At 48.7% G+C, this 15,071-nt stretch overlaps 6 protein-coding genes across 6 annotated transcripts; 5 read left to right on the top strand and 1 right to left on the bottom strand.

Annotated features, from left to right (window-relative positions):
• Positions 1 to 1,230: 1,230 nt before the first annotated feature.
• Pdw03_5306 (putative beta-glucosidase L) lies at positions 1,231 to 3,678 on the top strand (the record flags this gene model as incomplete). Its single annotated transcript, XM_014683519.2, has 4 exons — positions 1,231 to 1,812; positions 1,865 to 2,581; positions 2,643 to 2,797; positions 2,859 to 3,678. 4 exons carry the CDS (start codon positions 1,231 to 1,233, stop codon positions 3,676 to 3,678), a joined length of 2,274 nt encoding a protein of 757 aa, XP_014539005.2.
• A 470-nt stretch (positions 3,679 to 4,148) lies between these two features.
• Pdw03_5305 (uncharacterized protein) lies at positions 4,149 to 4,382 on the top strand (the record flags this gene model as incomplete). Its single annotated transcript, XM_066101023.1, has 1 exon — positions 4,149 to 4,382. One exon carries the CDS (start codon positions 4,149 to 4,151, stop codon positions 4,380 to 4,382), a length of 234 nt encoding a protein of 77 aa, XP_065957963.1.
• Positions 4,383 to 5,271: 889 nt separating this feature from the next.
• Pdw03_5304 (uncharacterized protein) lies at positions 5,272 to 6,249 on the top strand (the record flags this gene model as incomplete). Its single annotated transcript, XM_014683520.2, has 2 exons — positions 5,272 to 5,487; positions 5,542 to 6,249. 2 exons carry the CDS (start codon positions 5,272 to 5,274, stop codon positions 6,247 to 6,249), a joined length of 924 nt encoding a protein of 307 aa, XP_014539006.2.
• A 956-nt stretch (positions 6,250 to 7,205) lies between these two features.
• Pdw03_5303 (MFS monocarboxylate transporter, putative) lies at positions 7,206 to 8,645 on the top strand (the record flags this gene model as incomplete). Its single annotated transcript, XM_014683521.1, has 3 exons — positions 7,206 to 7,389; positions 7,444 to 7,541; positions 7,593 to 8,645. 3 exons carry the CDS (start codon positions 7,206 to 7,208, stop codon positions 8,643 to 8,645), a joined length of 1,335 nt encoding a protein of 444 aa, XP_014539007.1.
• Positions 8,646 to 9,547: 902 nt separating this feature from the next.
• Positions 9,548 to 10,285, top strand: Pdw03_5302 (uncharacterized protein; the record flags this gene model as incomplete). The annotated part of the gene is made up of 1 exon (XM_014683522.1): positions 9,548 to 10,285. The coding sequence occupies one exon, from the start codon at positions 9,548 to 9,550 to the stop codon at positions 10,283 to 10,285; it is 738 nt and encodes a 245-aa protein (XP_014539008.1).
• A 1,528-nt stretch (positions 10,286 to 11,813) lies between these two features.
• Pdw03_5301 (Serine carboxypeptidase (CpdS), putative) lies at positions 11,814 to 13,545 on the bottom strand (the record flags this gene model as incomplete). Its single annotated transcript, XM_014683523.1, has 4 exons — positions 11,814 to 12,637; positions 12,691 to 13,111; positions 13,165 to 13,310; positions 13,383 to 13,545. 4 exons carry the CDS (start codon positions 13,543 to 13,545, stop codon positions 11,814 to 11,816), a joined length of 1,554 nt encoding a protein of 517 aa, XP_014539009.1.
• Positions 13,546 to 15,071: the final 1,526 nt, after the last annotated feature.

The following is a 15,071-nucleotide window of genomic DNA, read 5'->3' as shown; positions in this document are numbered from 1 at the left end:
AGAGAGAGAGAGAGAGAGAGAGAGAGAGAGCAAAACGACTGTAATAAAGCTGCTGGCTGCTAAGGGAAGAAGAATAAGGATTAGAAGAGGGAGAGGAGACCACATAGATAGCGGTGCGGCAAGACAGTATGGTCAGAAGTTTCACCAGAAATGCAGAACATGCACACCATCCGCGACCAAAGGATGCCGTCGGAAAGTCTGGGCTTGTGCATTCTCACCCAACGCTTTGACCAAGTACGACTGATACATCGCCAAAGACTTAGAGCTGCTGTGTTGCCATTTCGGGGATCTCAATGGGAAATTGTTCGACACGAGTGGTTTGTTCAAAGTACTCCTCCGCCTGGGGATATGCCGGGCGAGCTTGGCTTCGGCAAGGGATTCGAGATGCTGGAAAAGGAAAAGAATCCTTAGGTACTCACTCGAATAGGGAAATAGCATACATCGCATAGATACAGGGTTCCGGTTGTGTTTTTATTATCGGATGCAAGTAGCTACGTGACTGGAATGGATTTGTTGATGAATGAAGGCCACACGGGTTGGTAATTGGCCCTGGAACATGGTTGTTGATGACTTGCCTGAGGGCGAAATGTCGACACCCCAGGCACTCAATTCTTTCAATCTTTCAATTCAAACCGGATCGCAACCCTTAGAGTGACTGAATTAGACGAGCTCATTGCGTTGATGAACTGACTCCGAAAGATGGTAAAGGCTCCAAGGGGGCTGCTGTCCCGCCCCTACTCCATATGGAGCACACGGGCGACCCGTCTCGGCAACCTGCAGCGATGGGGTGTAAACGGACATTTCCCCAGATAGCACAGATGCACAAGGCTGAAAGCTGCCAAATTATGTGCCAAGTCTGCCTGTCATCCAAAAACAAGAAGTTTAGCCTATCCTCCAAAATAGCCAGTGACTTATTTCCACATTCCGTGTCTCACGCGCCAATCAAAGGGACGTTCTCCGATGTTCCGAGGCCATCGGTGGACTAACCGTGTTCACCTGAATCTTTCAGTGTCACAATGGTACCCTTCGTGTGTCGCTGTACATGCGGAGCTCACGTTATGATGTCTTGGCTAATAAAAAAACCCCTTCATTCTGGCCATGGGTTTCAAATCTGCACCTAGGCCGGCGTTGGGGACTAGGGGGGGGGGGGGGGGGGGGGGGGGGGGGGGGGGGCATTGCAGGCCACGGGAATTTAAGCCCAATTATCCTACATGGGGGTTTATAAAGGGCATGCCTGTGCCGTCTGATCAGCAGGAAATTCCCAAGCAACCATCCACGACAGACGGCACTATGCGGAACCTTCTTCTCTCTGTTCTGGCATTCAGTGTTGTGGCTGATGCCTATGGCTCGGGATCTGCTGGCTGGGATGCGGCCTATTCAAAGGCACAAGCAGCACTTCTGAAGCTAAATCAGACTGAAAAGGTCGGCATTGCCACTGGTGTTGGGTGGGAAGGAGGACCCTGCGTGGGCAACACATATGCCGCCAGCTCCATCGATTATCCCTCCTTGTGTTTACAGGACTCGCCGTTGGGAATTCGTTTTGCCAACCCCGTTACAGCTTTCCCTGCGGGTATTAACGCAGGAGCAACTTGGGATCGTAGCTTGTTGTACGCGCGCGGTGCTGCAATAGGTAAAGAAGCTAAAGGTCTGGGTGTCCATGTCCAGCTAGGGCCAGTCGCTGGTCCTCTAGGAAAGAATCCCGATGGTGGTAGGGACTGGGAAGGGTTCTCAGTCGACCCGTATCTCAGTGGAGTAGCTATGGAAGAGACAATTCAGGGTATGCAAGATTCGGGCGTTCAGGCCTGCGCCAAGGTAAGCTCGCCACCACTCCACTCTTACTCGTCCGTTCTGACCATGATAAAAGCACTGGCTCGGGAATGAGCAGGAGCACAGGCGCGAAACAGTGAGCTCTAACATCGGCGACCGTGCGACGCATGAGCTGTATGTATGGCCGTTCATGAACGCAGTTAAGGCAAATGTCGCATCTGTCATGTGTTCCTATAACAAACTGAATGAGACTTGGGCCTGTGAGAATGATTCTCTCTTGAATGACCTCATGAAAAAGGAGCTAGGTTTCCCTGGTTACATTATGACCGACTGGAACGCGCAGCACACTGGTGTCAACAGTGCTTTGGCTGGGCTCGATATGACGATGCCTGGAAGTGACTTCAATACGCCACCTGGCAGTATCTTCTGGGGACCAAATCTCTTGCAGGCCGTTACCAATAACTCTGTGCCCCAATCACGTTTGGACGATATGGCAACGCGTATCCTAGCAGCTTGGTATCTTCTCGATCAGGACCAAGGCTACCCCGAGGTGTCTTTCGGCTCATGGAACGGTGGTAGAGCCAGTGTCGACGTCACAGGAGACCATGCGACTGTCGCCCGCACGGTTGCCCGTGATTCCATTGTCTTATTGAAGAACAAGGAACGCGCTCTTCCTCTTCAGCAACCGAAGAGCCTTGCAATCATTGGACAGGATGCTATCGTCAACCCCAGTGGTCCCAATGCATGCTCAGATCGCGGCTGCAACAATGGCACGCTAGCTATGGGTTGGGGCAGCGGCACGTCGGAGTTCCCTGTAAGCAAGCCAATGCCAGCAGATCAGTCCCAGAATTGAAACACTGACGATACCACTCTAGTACCTCGTTGGTCCTCTTGATGCGATCCGAGTCCAGGCCAGGAAAGACGGTACGGAACTTTTCCAGAGTACAACCGATAGCACTACAGCTGCAGCTTCGGCTGCCGCAGCGGCAGAGACTGCCGTGGTGTTCATCAATGCAGACAGCGGTGAAGGGTGAGTCGGAATTGCATCACCGCACCCATGATGTATTGACAATCACTAACATCCCGCCCAGTTACATTACAGTGGAGGGCAACGTTGGCGATAGAAACGATTTAGATCCCTGGCACAACGGAAACAACCTTGTCAAGTCCGTCGCAGCAGTGAACAAGAATGTGATAGTCGTCATACACAGCGTGGGGCCCATTATTCTCGAGACCGTTTTAGCCCAGCCCTCAGTGAAAGCAGTTGTTTGGGCCGGGCTACCAGGCCAAGAAAGCGGAAACGCCCTCGTTGATGTGATTTATGGCAGTACCTCTCCAAGCGGCAAGCTCCCATACACGATCGCCAAGCAGTCTTCAGACTATGGAGCCGGCTGGACCACTGAGCTAGACGACAATTTTGTCGAGGATCTGTTCGTTGATTACCGCCACTTCGACAAGAATGACATTGCCCCGCGCTATGAGTTTGGCTATGGCTTATCGTACACGACCTTCAACTACGTTGGACTTGTGGTTAGTATTTCCGGTAAAGCTGGGGCATCAAGTGGACGCATTGTTCCTGGTGGGGCAGAGGACCTTTTCGAGTCAGTCGGCACTATCTCTGTCACTGTCCAGAACATTGGCGAGGTCGCTGGTGCCGAGGTTGCTCAGCTCTATCTTGGTCTTCCGGATTCTGTCCCAAGCACTCCTCCCAAGCAACTGCGAGGGTTCCAGAAGCTGAATCTCCAACCGGGAGAGCCGGGGACGGCTACTTTTGAGCTCACTCGGCGGGACTTGAGCTACTGGGACGTGCCGATACAGAAATGGGTTGTTCCTAGTGGCATCTTTACTGTTTATGTCGGAAGCTCCAGTCGGGATATTCGCGAAAATGGGCAATTTATTGTCAACCAGTAGTATCATTAATCATCTATTGATCTGTAAATATCTCTTGCTCGGAGAAAATTTTTCCGAAGACGATACTTTTAGTCCGAGAATACAGCAACAAAACTCAAGACTCAACACATCAACACTGACTAGATACATGCTTGCTTCTTTGTTGAGATTCATGTCTCTTTAATCCCAAGACCTGGGTTCACTCCAGACGAGGGCCGGTAAAGTAACAAAGAATACAAAGAACGGGTTGATCGCAGTGATTAATTGCCTTTTCAATTGTATATAGTAACCCCAAAGGCATAGATGACCCCGAGCCAGTCCTTCTCGAAGTACAGAACCATCATCAATTCACGTTCTACCTATTCCTCGATCCATTTTCAGCGATCATAATATACACTACACACAAGAGGTCTCTAAGTTCCGAACGGAACTCGAATGAGATTCTAGTTAACTACCCAGGCTACCAGAGCCTCGTAAGCCAGAGACTTGCCATGACTGCTGTATCCATGCGCAAGATCAAGATGCTGGCGGCTGGTATCTCGGTGTATTTCCCCGATCATCCGCTCGTCACTCGCAAGCGGCTTGGCTTCTTCCAGACTACTTTCCCTCGACTTTGTGATTTTCTCGAGAGGACTTTCCTTGAGCTGAGTATTACTTTGAAGAAGGATCTGCGGAGCGAGAGTTCTGTTGCATGGCAGCTTCAGGATATGCTGGATTCGCTATAGTTTTGGAGATTGAGCAGGCCGGTTTTGTGCAATGTACAATTTTCTATAGAGGGGATTTGGTTCCATTTGGTCAATTTTGACTACTGGTCTGTTCGTCACTAGAAATATAGATAAACATAGTGAGACCAATGTAGTGGTAGCAGAACAAGACTTGGTTTTGAGCCGAAAGTACAACATTCCGAATTAATCGAACAACCGTTTCCTATTTTGCATCAAGCAAATCGTGATTGATAATTGCTCTGCAGATTTACTGTGGGTTTTAAAGTAGACCTCTTTTGTAAAAATCGTAAAAAGGCATTTGCATCGATCATTTCACGCTGTTAGACCTGAACTGTTGATGCAGAAATCCAATTCCTTCGAAGTAGTTGTCTCTAGGTTTTCGTTTCTTTGAAATGCTATGAAAGCCTTGCGTCATGTTTAAGCAATGTGATTAGTCTTTTTTTTGGGAAATTTCCAATATCTTTTCACTTGGAATGAGAGGTTGTTCGACGGAACTATGTGCAAGGAGGCTGGGAGTGGTGGGGTTATCGACCACCCGAATACAAATATGCGACGGCGAAAAGTTTCAAGCTAATTGGATTCAATTTGGAATCAGTTAGAACCGACTTGCTTTGTACCGTGATATTATGATTTCGAATAAGTTGTCCTTAAAAATTCACCTGCCAATGCGGGCGAGAGAGCCATGGCTATTTCAATACAAGTTTAGCCATCCAGTGTTCGGCACCGTCTTCTCGAAGATTTGAAATTGAACATGCCTGCCATCGAAGATGGAATGTCACTAGTTGGATTCCTCGTAGTAACGATGTCCTTTGTGTACAAGGACCAAAACCTTCTTGTGCAAGTCCAAGCCGACTCAAAAATATTTCAAGGCTACCCCGAAACTTTTAGCATGCATCTTCAATCTGGTCAGTGGAGCTGGCTTCTTTCACTTGTGTCTGCATTTCTGTTTGCTTCTGTCGAAGGCAAGGATTTGTCCGAGAATCCCAAACCAACCTTCTCTTTTGACCGACTCTGGAAACTCGAGAAGGGCTTTTGGGATTCCTTTCTCTACCCTGAGAATCTGAACCAGACACAGGGCAATGAATCAGCCATTTTCACATCTGATGTGAGTTCAGCCCGAGTTTGCGATCCACTAGTCTCATCATCTAACAAACTACAGGTACAAGGCCGCGTTGATATCACCCGCACCTTCGATGGCGACGAGCTGAACCGCGAATACATATTCGGCCTATTCGCCGATCCAGACCACGTTAGTCTTGTCGGTGTCCCGATCGCATACAACATCACTCAATTCACCGCCAATGACGACATCGCATCCGCAACAACAGTCGTGACCTTCAACGCAACAAGTTTCGGCGTCCTTATCCCAGTGACGATCGACACTTGGGTCAAATTCAATGCAGACGGCAAGATCGCACAGTACGATGCAACATTCCGCTGGTTCGAGTATCTACTCGACTTCCTACTTGAAGGGGTCGCAACAAAAATTAACGCCACTGAACCTGAACAGGCTGTCGCATATGTTGCTGATTTGCTAGCCACGGCCATCTGTGACACGCATGAACAGCATTGCATAGGTTCGAATCAGCAATATACGGATTCTGCAAGTTGCTATGACTTTTTGACCAAGACTGTGCGATTTGGAAAGGCTCATGAGCTGGGTCGCAACACATTGCTGTGTCGGGAAGTTCATGAGCATATGGTGCAGTACCGCCCCGATGTACATTGTTCACATATTGGCCCTGGTGGTGGTGGATACTGTGTTGATGATATGGACTACATGCAAACTGTGCTACAGAGATACTTCAATGACTCCTGGATTCCTTTTGGGTATGGCACGGATCAGAATATCTGGCTCGCCACCTAAGACGCATAGTTTGGGACGAGGAAGTCATCTACCTATAGTTCTATACATTATCTTCAGAATTAGTTATACAGGTCCACATTGGCGAATGCCGAGTCCATTAGAGTTATTTCATTCTTCCATCAAACGTAGGTCATGGTATACTATTTTTAACACGATCTTGCGTGCTATTACACATGAACTCGATATGATTAGCCCTCTTATAGCTCCTTGATGACAAGGCCCAAGCGTCCTAGCTCATCCTCAGTCTAACGTGGCACTACACGGAGTTTTACCGAACAAGGGGCCTTTAAATGATCTGCAGCTCGGGGCTTTATGGATGGTACCATAGGTCATACACTGTTGCAAGTCTCCGATAACTCTATCCCCATTTCATGATGACCATTTTCTACATTCCAATCCCTTCGCACAAGCGTAGTTCGCTGTCGTTAATGCTACAACCCCCTCTCGCAGGCCGGGGAGATCTCTCTATTTCCCAAGCAAAGCACATCAGTTTCGGCCATTTAAAACGTTGTTTCGTTGGAGGCTTCAAAGTAGGGGCTCAATGTCATCCGCCATCACAACACAATCATTTGTCACAGTGGTCTTGTCAATTATTAGATACTGGATCGGGATCATTAGGTTCGCAGCCCGATTACGAGATTAGCAATATGACTACTCTTGAGCTATAGTCACTGCTTGAGATAGATACACAAATGTATAATATGCCGCTCGGTCGTTGAGGTTGCATGCCAGCCTCAATCGTCGACGTAAGGAAATTCCTTCCATCACCCGGTTGATCTTTACCCAAGAGTTTTTGCCATCCCTTCGAACTCTAGACCTCCTTGATGAAACAATGTGACCAGAGTTTCCTAATTGCTTCTTATAGAGAGTAGTTAAAATGGGCACCTTCACCGTTGGAGCTTGCCTTTGTTTCTAACAACCCTCTAGTTAGACTCCCTGAATTCAACATCCACAACATGGAGAGAAGACGCCCTTCTTGCAGCGACTCATCATCTTGCAGTGAAGCTCAGACATACTTATGCCCGGAGAAGTTCGAAGAAACGTCAACCGTTGATGGTCAGACGTTACTACCCGTCGACGGAGGTTTCCACGCATGGATGTTTCTGGCGGCTTGTACAATGCTCGAGGCTTTGATATGGGGTAAGTCTGGCTGATAGGACTACAAGATGGCAATATGAGTCTAACTATGAACAGGATTCGCCTTTACCTTTGGAGTCTTCCAGAAATACTATCACGACCATGAAGCCTTCCAGGATTCTGGCATGGTAGCTGTTATTGGAACATGTGCCACAGTAAGATCACCAGCTTCGTTTACCACGGTCTATTGCTAACACCAAGCACAGGGAATATCCTATTTGAGCTGTCCACTAGTTATTATAATGATGATCCTACTTCCTCAGTGGGGACGTTGGTTCTCATCACTAGGGCTGATTATGATGTGTCTTTCCTTGGCATTGGGCTCATTTTCCACCAATGTTACTCACCTCGTGCTCTCCCAAGGAGTCGGCTTCGGAATCGGCGGCTGTATAGCATACAGTCCATCCATCTTGTACATGGATGAGTGGTTTGTCCACAGACGAGGACTGGCGTTCGGGATAACGTGGGCTGGATCAGGAGTGTCTGGAATAATTTTCCCGATTGGCCTCGAGAAGCTGTTGAATCGCTTCGGATTCGAAACTACGCTTAGGGTAATCTCGGTGGTGATCTTTGTTCTCGCTGCGCCTTTCATATACTACCACAGACCCCGGCTCCCTGTCAGAAAAACAGTCGACTTTCAGCGTCTGAACTTCCGTTTCCTTACAACCAAGGTATTTTGTTTCTACCAACTCGGCAACATCATCGAGGCACTCGGGTTTTTCTTGCCCGGAATCTACCTGCCGACTTATGCGCGTAGCATCGGCGCTTCAGATTTCCTCTCCTCGTTGACGGTCACGCTTTTGAATCTGGCGTCGGTTTTTGGATGTGTTACTATGGGCCATCTGGTAGATCGTTACCACGCCATCACCTGCATCACCATCTCAACGGTCGGCAGTACACTTTCAGTTTTTTTCCTCTGGGGATTCTCAGCAACCTTGTCCACTTTGTTCGTCTTTTCCATCGCATACGGAGTATTCGCAGGGTGTTACTCAGCGACGTGGTCGGGGATGACGCACGAGGTCCGACGAGTCAATCCGTCTGCCGATGCCACTATCATCTTCGGTTTTATTGCCTTTGGGCGCGGAATCGGAAATGTTGTTAGCGGTCCTTTGAGTGAGGCTATACTTGGTGTAGACCCATGGAAGGGCTCTGCTGTGGCGGGATATGGCAGTGGATATGGGCTCATCATCTTGTGTACGGGGATTAGTTGCTTGTTGAGCGGAGTATGTATAGTCGCACATTATATGAAATGTATATAGGCGAGTCTCGTTGCACATTTACGCTGATAACTAACGTCCTCTTTTTTTGGGTGGGACAGAGGGGATGATATATCTACTTTTCCTGATTGATGTACTTCTCAGTCTATCCATTCTATCTGTTCCCTTGGAGCAGTCTCCTCTCTTCGTTCCATTCCTTTTTTGATGCAAGATTTGATTTAAATGAGGAAAATCTCTAACGGGGCTTGAAATTTGCCACAAATTTTTAAATTTCGACATTTACTGTTGCAGATCCGCCAGCATCCGTCGGCTTGAAATGCCCCCAGGTGTGTAAGATATGAATACGACCATCATCACTTCCAGATTTCTTTTCAAAGATGCATAGAAACATAAAGAGTAGCATGTCGTAGAATGAAACACCAGCAAAAATTCACAGTGGAAGCATATCCATTTTCCGAGTAACTTTTAAGCAGAAATTTCAGATCCACGACGCCATGATCCAAGTCATTAGGGTACACCGGATATCCCGTCGATCCGGAACCCACTTGATAAGAATCTTAAAGCATTGAAGCTTTGGTTTCAGCCGATTTTTATATCAACTCAAATCGCCCCAGCATAGTGGTCAAGTGGTCGACGTCATTCCAAGAGAACATGGCAAAATTGATTCCATGACAGCCCAGGCTCAAAGGTTATACTGGGGTCCATGACGCCAATGCAGAGGCGACTACCGGTTATCTAGAAAGTCTACTGAGTATAATGTACTCGAAGGCCTACCGCATGCGTCGCTGGGGTGATGATGACTCTAGATGACTTGGAAGATTGTGTGGTTGGATGGGCTTGAAAGGTATTTAACTGCCTGGGGGCGTAGCCACTATTTTTCCTCCTAACTAAATATTCCTCATTTTCCCTGTACGATACCTCTTCCGAGATAACTCCCAAGAGCTATGCGTTTCAACATTGTAAGCCTCCTCCTGGCCGGAGTCACTGCCACCTCCGCCGCCACCACCACCTCCGCAGCAAGCTCAGCCGCAACCTGCTCGCCCTCAGCTTCCGATGCCAGGCTCCTGCAATTCGCCCTAGGTATCTCTGACTTCATCGGGGGCTTCTACAACTCCACCGTGAACAGCACCTTCGGCAGCTCCAGCAATGCTACCCTCCAAGCGTACCAGAAGATCCTCTTTGGTCTCGAGACGGACAACACTCTATCCAGCGCTGCCATCGAGAAAGTCGGCGCCAAAGCCCCCGGATTCTCTAAGCTCTCATGTGACTACAAGTTCCCCGAGGTCTACAGCACCCAGGCTTGGGCCCAATGGGCCTACCGTTTCGAGGACACCGCCACTGGCGCTTTCATTGGTCTTGCCGGCTACACCGAGTCCCCCGAGGTCTCTTTCCTCCTGGCTCGTCTAGCTGCCGAACACAGCGCTCACTCCGCCATAATTGGTAGCCGCGTGAACTCGACTTACTTTGCCCAGAACTCTACTTCTCTTGTGGCAGCTTATGGTCCTATCCAGCTCTTGTCCTCTCTCAACCAGACTGGTAGTCTCGGCGAATACCTGGGTGGATGCCTCACTGCCCCTACTAGCCCTTGCGGTGCCCTGCGAATTGGTCCCTTGGCTGCTACTCCCTCCTCGTCCGGCGTGGCGAGCACCGGTTTGGCTACATATGCTTCCAAGCAGATTTAAGTGGTTGATGATCGAATGAAGAAGCACCAACCGATAGCTTGAGTGTCTCATAATCTATGCTTGTGAATTAACGTGGGTAAATTTGAGAGGAGGAAACTGCCATCAAACCGAGCAGGATTGGAATATCTGAGAATAATTAATGGATTCATTGGTAGCCATCAACACTTGCCTATTCTATATACTAAGTTTTTAATCAATCGACAGACTTCACCAGTGTTTTTGAATTGAGGCAAAGCTCATTTCTTCTGGAAAAAGAAAGGCAACTACCTGCCGTTCACAAGAAACAAAATGTCTGACGCACACAGATTGTAGATGTACCCAATGACGTCATACATTTCGCTTCTTTAAATGCTTAACAAAGTCAATCCCTGGCAGTTTCATTCTTCTGGGATTCCTTGAGAGTCCATAGAAAAATGGTGCACTTCCATGGTGAATGCCGATACTCGACTGTGGGTAGATGTCCAATATAAAAAATGGGCCAAGCAGGGAAGGTGCAACTCGGCTCGTTGCTTTGCCAAATCTGTACAAGGTGGTCCTAGCCTTGTCAATTAAAAGCCCGCTGTGACTCTGTCCACACTATAACATACCTTCATTATCCCTTTCCCTCATGCTGCTCTTGCCTGGCTCATAACACTCTCTGATATCTACATCATCGACACCTCTTTGCGAGCAATATAGAGCAACGTGGACTCTGAAAGCCCCATCAACTTTACCTGGCCATCACCTGTTAGGTGGTCGAACAGCCAGAGGAATCTGCGATGTCCACGGATGATTACCCTGAGGAGGGCGACTGTGAGTATTTGTTTCATCCAAAAGCCTTTGGATCCCGCTTTTAGGACAAACAGAGGTCGAAACCCAGGTGAAAATCCACCACAGAGCTAATGCATTAGCCACGATGTGCAACAAGATCAAATCAGGTACAGTCTACCCAATAGCCTCCCACCCAGATTGGAGCTATCAAAACACTAACTTGGGATTTGCTATCGGAATTCTGGACACCTACCTGGGATTCGACAGGGGAAGAGCAGATCGGGAAATCAGAAATGCGTGGAATGCGTGAAATGCGTACACGGCAGCGAGAGAAAAGCCATCTGGGACTTAAACTTGGACCGCGTAGCGTCTTGGTTGGGTCGGGGTATCGAAGACATGATCAGAGCGAACATCAACGATGAATTCACGATGGTCCCCTAGAGTGGAGGTCGTCTGAAGTTCTATACGCCCCAGAGTCCACCACCGGTGATGTGGTCATATCTCGTTTTTGGGCCAAGTGATACCCCAATGGGGTTTCAGAGAACATTGTGCATAGCGAGTTCCTTGTCTAGGATTGTGACTTTCTGTTTTTGTCAAGTAGCATGGCGTACCTGGTCCTACAACCATGGAATTTAGTTGACTTAAATGCGATTCGTGACCTGAGATAAAGATGAATTCTTGCATTGAATAGAAATCAGGTCCCTTTGAGACTGCACCGCCATACAACTGATCCATGGTTTACCTGCAAGGGCAGGGAATCAAATCAGCTAGATCAAATCTAAAAAGCGGTAAAAGACCCCATCTGCTGAAGGTTTTCAATCCTCCCAAGCAAGAACTCCAACTGCCGGTACGCCGCACCAGGAACGTACTGAGGGATCTCATGACCGGAATTATAAACCGAGCTGAACGTAAGACCACGCTCAGTATGCGCGGTTCCAAGAATACCACCACCAGCCTCATTTTTCCAAGGTGTCGAAGTATCCCCATTCGCAATTTTGTCCAGATCGGACGTATACGGCACAAACAGGGGTCCGGTAGGTTGTTTCTGGAAACCCTGCGCACCATTCCAAGTCATGTTCTGGATCGTAGCGAGTGTTCCATTCGCGAAGAGCAGGTAATCGAACCAGCCATGGCCGATGAGCACGTTGTTCGTGCGCTCGATCACGCTGGGGAGTGGGCCGAGCGCGCTGGGGGGTGAAAGATCGCCGTTGGTGAAGATGTCACCGCCGCAGACTTGGTAGTTTGTTGGCGGGACGTGGAGGGCTTTTTGGACGGCGGAGTCGTTGAAGTAGTTGTTAGGTCCGCCGGCTAATGATGGGAAACCCATCTCATCCCAGAGGAAGGGACAGAAGTCGGTGAGGTGGTACATGTTGAAGCAGGGGTTGATGTAGGTTGCTGCTGTGACGATTTGGTCCCAGACGTCGCAGCCCGGCTTGTTAGGGTCTGGTACGGTTGGGAAATTCTTCGGTGGGGGGTAGGTCAGGGCTTCGTTGAGGAATTGGGTATAGCCGCATTCGTCGGCCCGGTGGTTGATTTCTTCCATGAAAGTCTCGTTCAGGGCGAACACGGTGGAGTAGTGGTTCAGCGCGGCCACGGCCGGGGCTGTTAGTTTTGGTTAAGATAGGGGGTCTTCATCGGAGAGGGGAACAACTGACCATAGATCATGACGGAATCTTCATTAATGGACGGGTCGTTAATCTGGATACCCTTAAGGTTAAAGGTCGTCGTATCATTGCGCTTCAACATCCCGTCTGCCAGATAGGGAATGTATTGACCAGCATAGCTCTCTCCGGTGATATAAATCTTGTAGCCTTGCATGCTGAAGGTTTCAATGAAGCGCTCCCAGAAGTCATTGAATTGATTTGAGATTTCGATCTCGTTTTCAACATCGGCTGGGCCGGGAGAAAAGCCAGTGCTGGCAGGCTGGTCGACGTAGACCAGGTTTGTCAATTTGGTCCATGAGTAGGGGTTGCGCACCGGCTCGTACACGCCGGATTGCCACAAGAAGGGACCGTTCTCTTGTAACAGACCGTCAAGCGAGCTGCATCCGGGGCCTCCATTCAGCCAGATGGTAATCTCGGAGGAAGTGAGATGGAATTCTGCCAAAAGATTGGAAGGAACGGACGTACCTCCTTTTCCGCAGCAGGGTTGGTAGATGGGAAGAACCAGAAGAACAAGCTTGACTTTCCATGAGGGGTATTCTCCAAAAGTCCGGCATAGCTTTCGCCAATGTCAAAAGGAACTCGGGGGAAGTGAGTTCCATTCACTTGGAATTCTGGAAGACGTGGATTGTAAGTAGACAGTCATAGTTTCAACCAATGAACCAATGACACATTTCCGCACTTACTCTCCGTCTTCTCGTTCAGATACTTGTGCTCAGTCGGAGCAGTCGAAACGTCTCTTTTGCGCAGACCATCTGCAGGCTGTCTGAAGGTTGCAGCTTTGCGATGCGGGTTCTGCAACGCCGCGACCGCAGCCACCAAAGAAATAAAGGGTACCAAAACCAACATTCTGAGATAATCCTCAGCTTGAAGAACCTGGGTTGGGACTGTCGAGCAGACAGGTCTGCTTTTATAATCCCTTCAACGATCCTGCCGCGAGACGTGTAAATCAAAGGGATTTGCGGTCCGGGTAAGATATTAACGCACGACTAAGCTTTGCCAATAGAGATCATGGACAGTTGGGGCAAGACCCCGCCGTGACGCAGACATTGGTTGTTGGCAAGCGGGATCTGCAGATGGTTGCAACGTCGTCAGGAACAACCGGCATGGCGATTTGATTGCTCCATCCTTTCCGACGGAGTCCGTGATCCAACACATGATGCACTCGTAGTGTCTGACGTCTGCTCAATCTAAAGGAGTCTTCTAGCATGTGAATATGGTAATTGAGCAGATGTGGTCGCAATGGGGTAATAGCCTGATGCTGTTCGGACTACGGCGTATATTCGTGGTGAATGTATTTTGAAGTGTCAAGCCATGCACAATGTAAATCCTGCTGCCTGTGCATGGTCCCTGCAGATTTTCAACTCGGATCAAGTCGAATTGAAATGACCTGAGCACGGTGCAACACATGCCCTGAGATCTTCATGCCATCGGCGTGTGTGTTCTTATCGGATAACGGGTCCTGTTGTGTCGATTGGGACCTTTCAGGATTTCAGTCAGGAAAGAATTGAAACATCGCTTGTGAAATTGAATCAACATGCACGTGAGAACATATTGGGAAAAGGTTCATGGAAAGGGAACTTTGGGCAACCTGGGTCTAACACAGAGAGGCCTTAGGCAGCGAGGTAATCAACACCCGTGTGCCTTACAACATATATCCAAGTGGTGCATAACCAAAGTAATTATGACTAGGCAGAAGTTTCTACATCCCCACTCAGCTCACCGCCACTATAATTTCGTGCCAATTGAATACAAGCGCTCTACAACATACAGAATGGTGAAGGGGGGGGGGGGGAACGATCGTATTATGTAACCGGGTGAGTGTGGAGGGGTATAACCTAACTATAACTAGACACTTATGTCCATTCACTACAACACAGTATACCACCAAACGAATACATTCAGCGCTGACTCTCAAAGGAACCTACAGTCTCCAAGTGAGCGTCTATGATCCACCTCCGCAGAGTGTGCACATCATTCCCCTCGTCCCTCTTGGAGTCACGTGCCCAGTGTCCTTGTTCCCCTTTCATGGCAGACCAGGTTCTTCTTCTCGATTCACTAACCTCAATAGATTTTTTTTTTCTAATTCCTACGATTCCGTGGTTCTATATCCACCTTCCCTCTGAAACTTCTGATGCTTCACCTGGCCCGACAAGATACAACCCCGTATCTCACACTCGACCACTAACATCACACCGCACAAGCATTGCTTGTATCGAACCTAGCTAGACATCAACGCCTTTTTTATGCCCAAAGCGGTAGCGGTGCCCAACCTACTCTATATACCCTACGGCACATCTCCTAACGTCTATCCACAAACACAAATCTAATACTTGAATTCAATTCCGCGTGAATAGTGCTCACCTCCCACAAGT

The sequence above is a fragment of the Penicillium digitatum genome, chromosome 6 (assembly GCF_016767815.1).
Source record: "Penicillium digitatum chromosome 6, complete sequence".
Taxonomy (NCBI): Eukaryota; Fungi; Ascomycota; class Eurotiomycetes; order Eurotiales; family Aspergillaceae; genus Penicillium; species Penicillium digitatum.
This window is presented reverse-complemented; position numbering and strand designations above follow the sequence as displayed.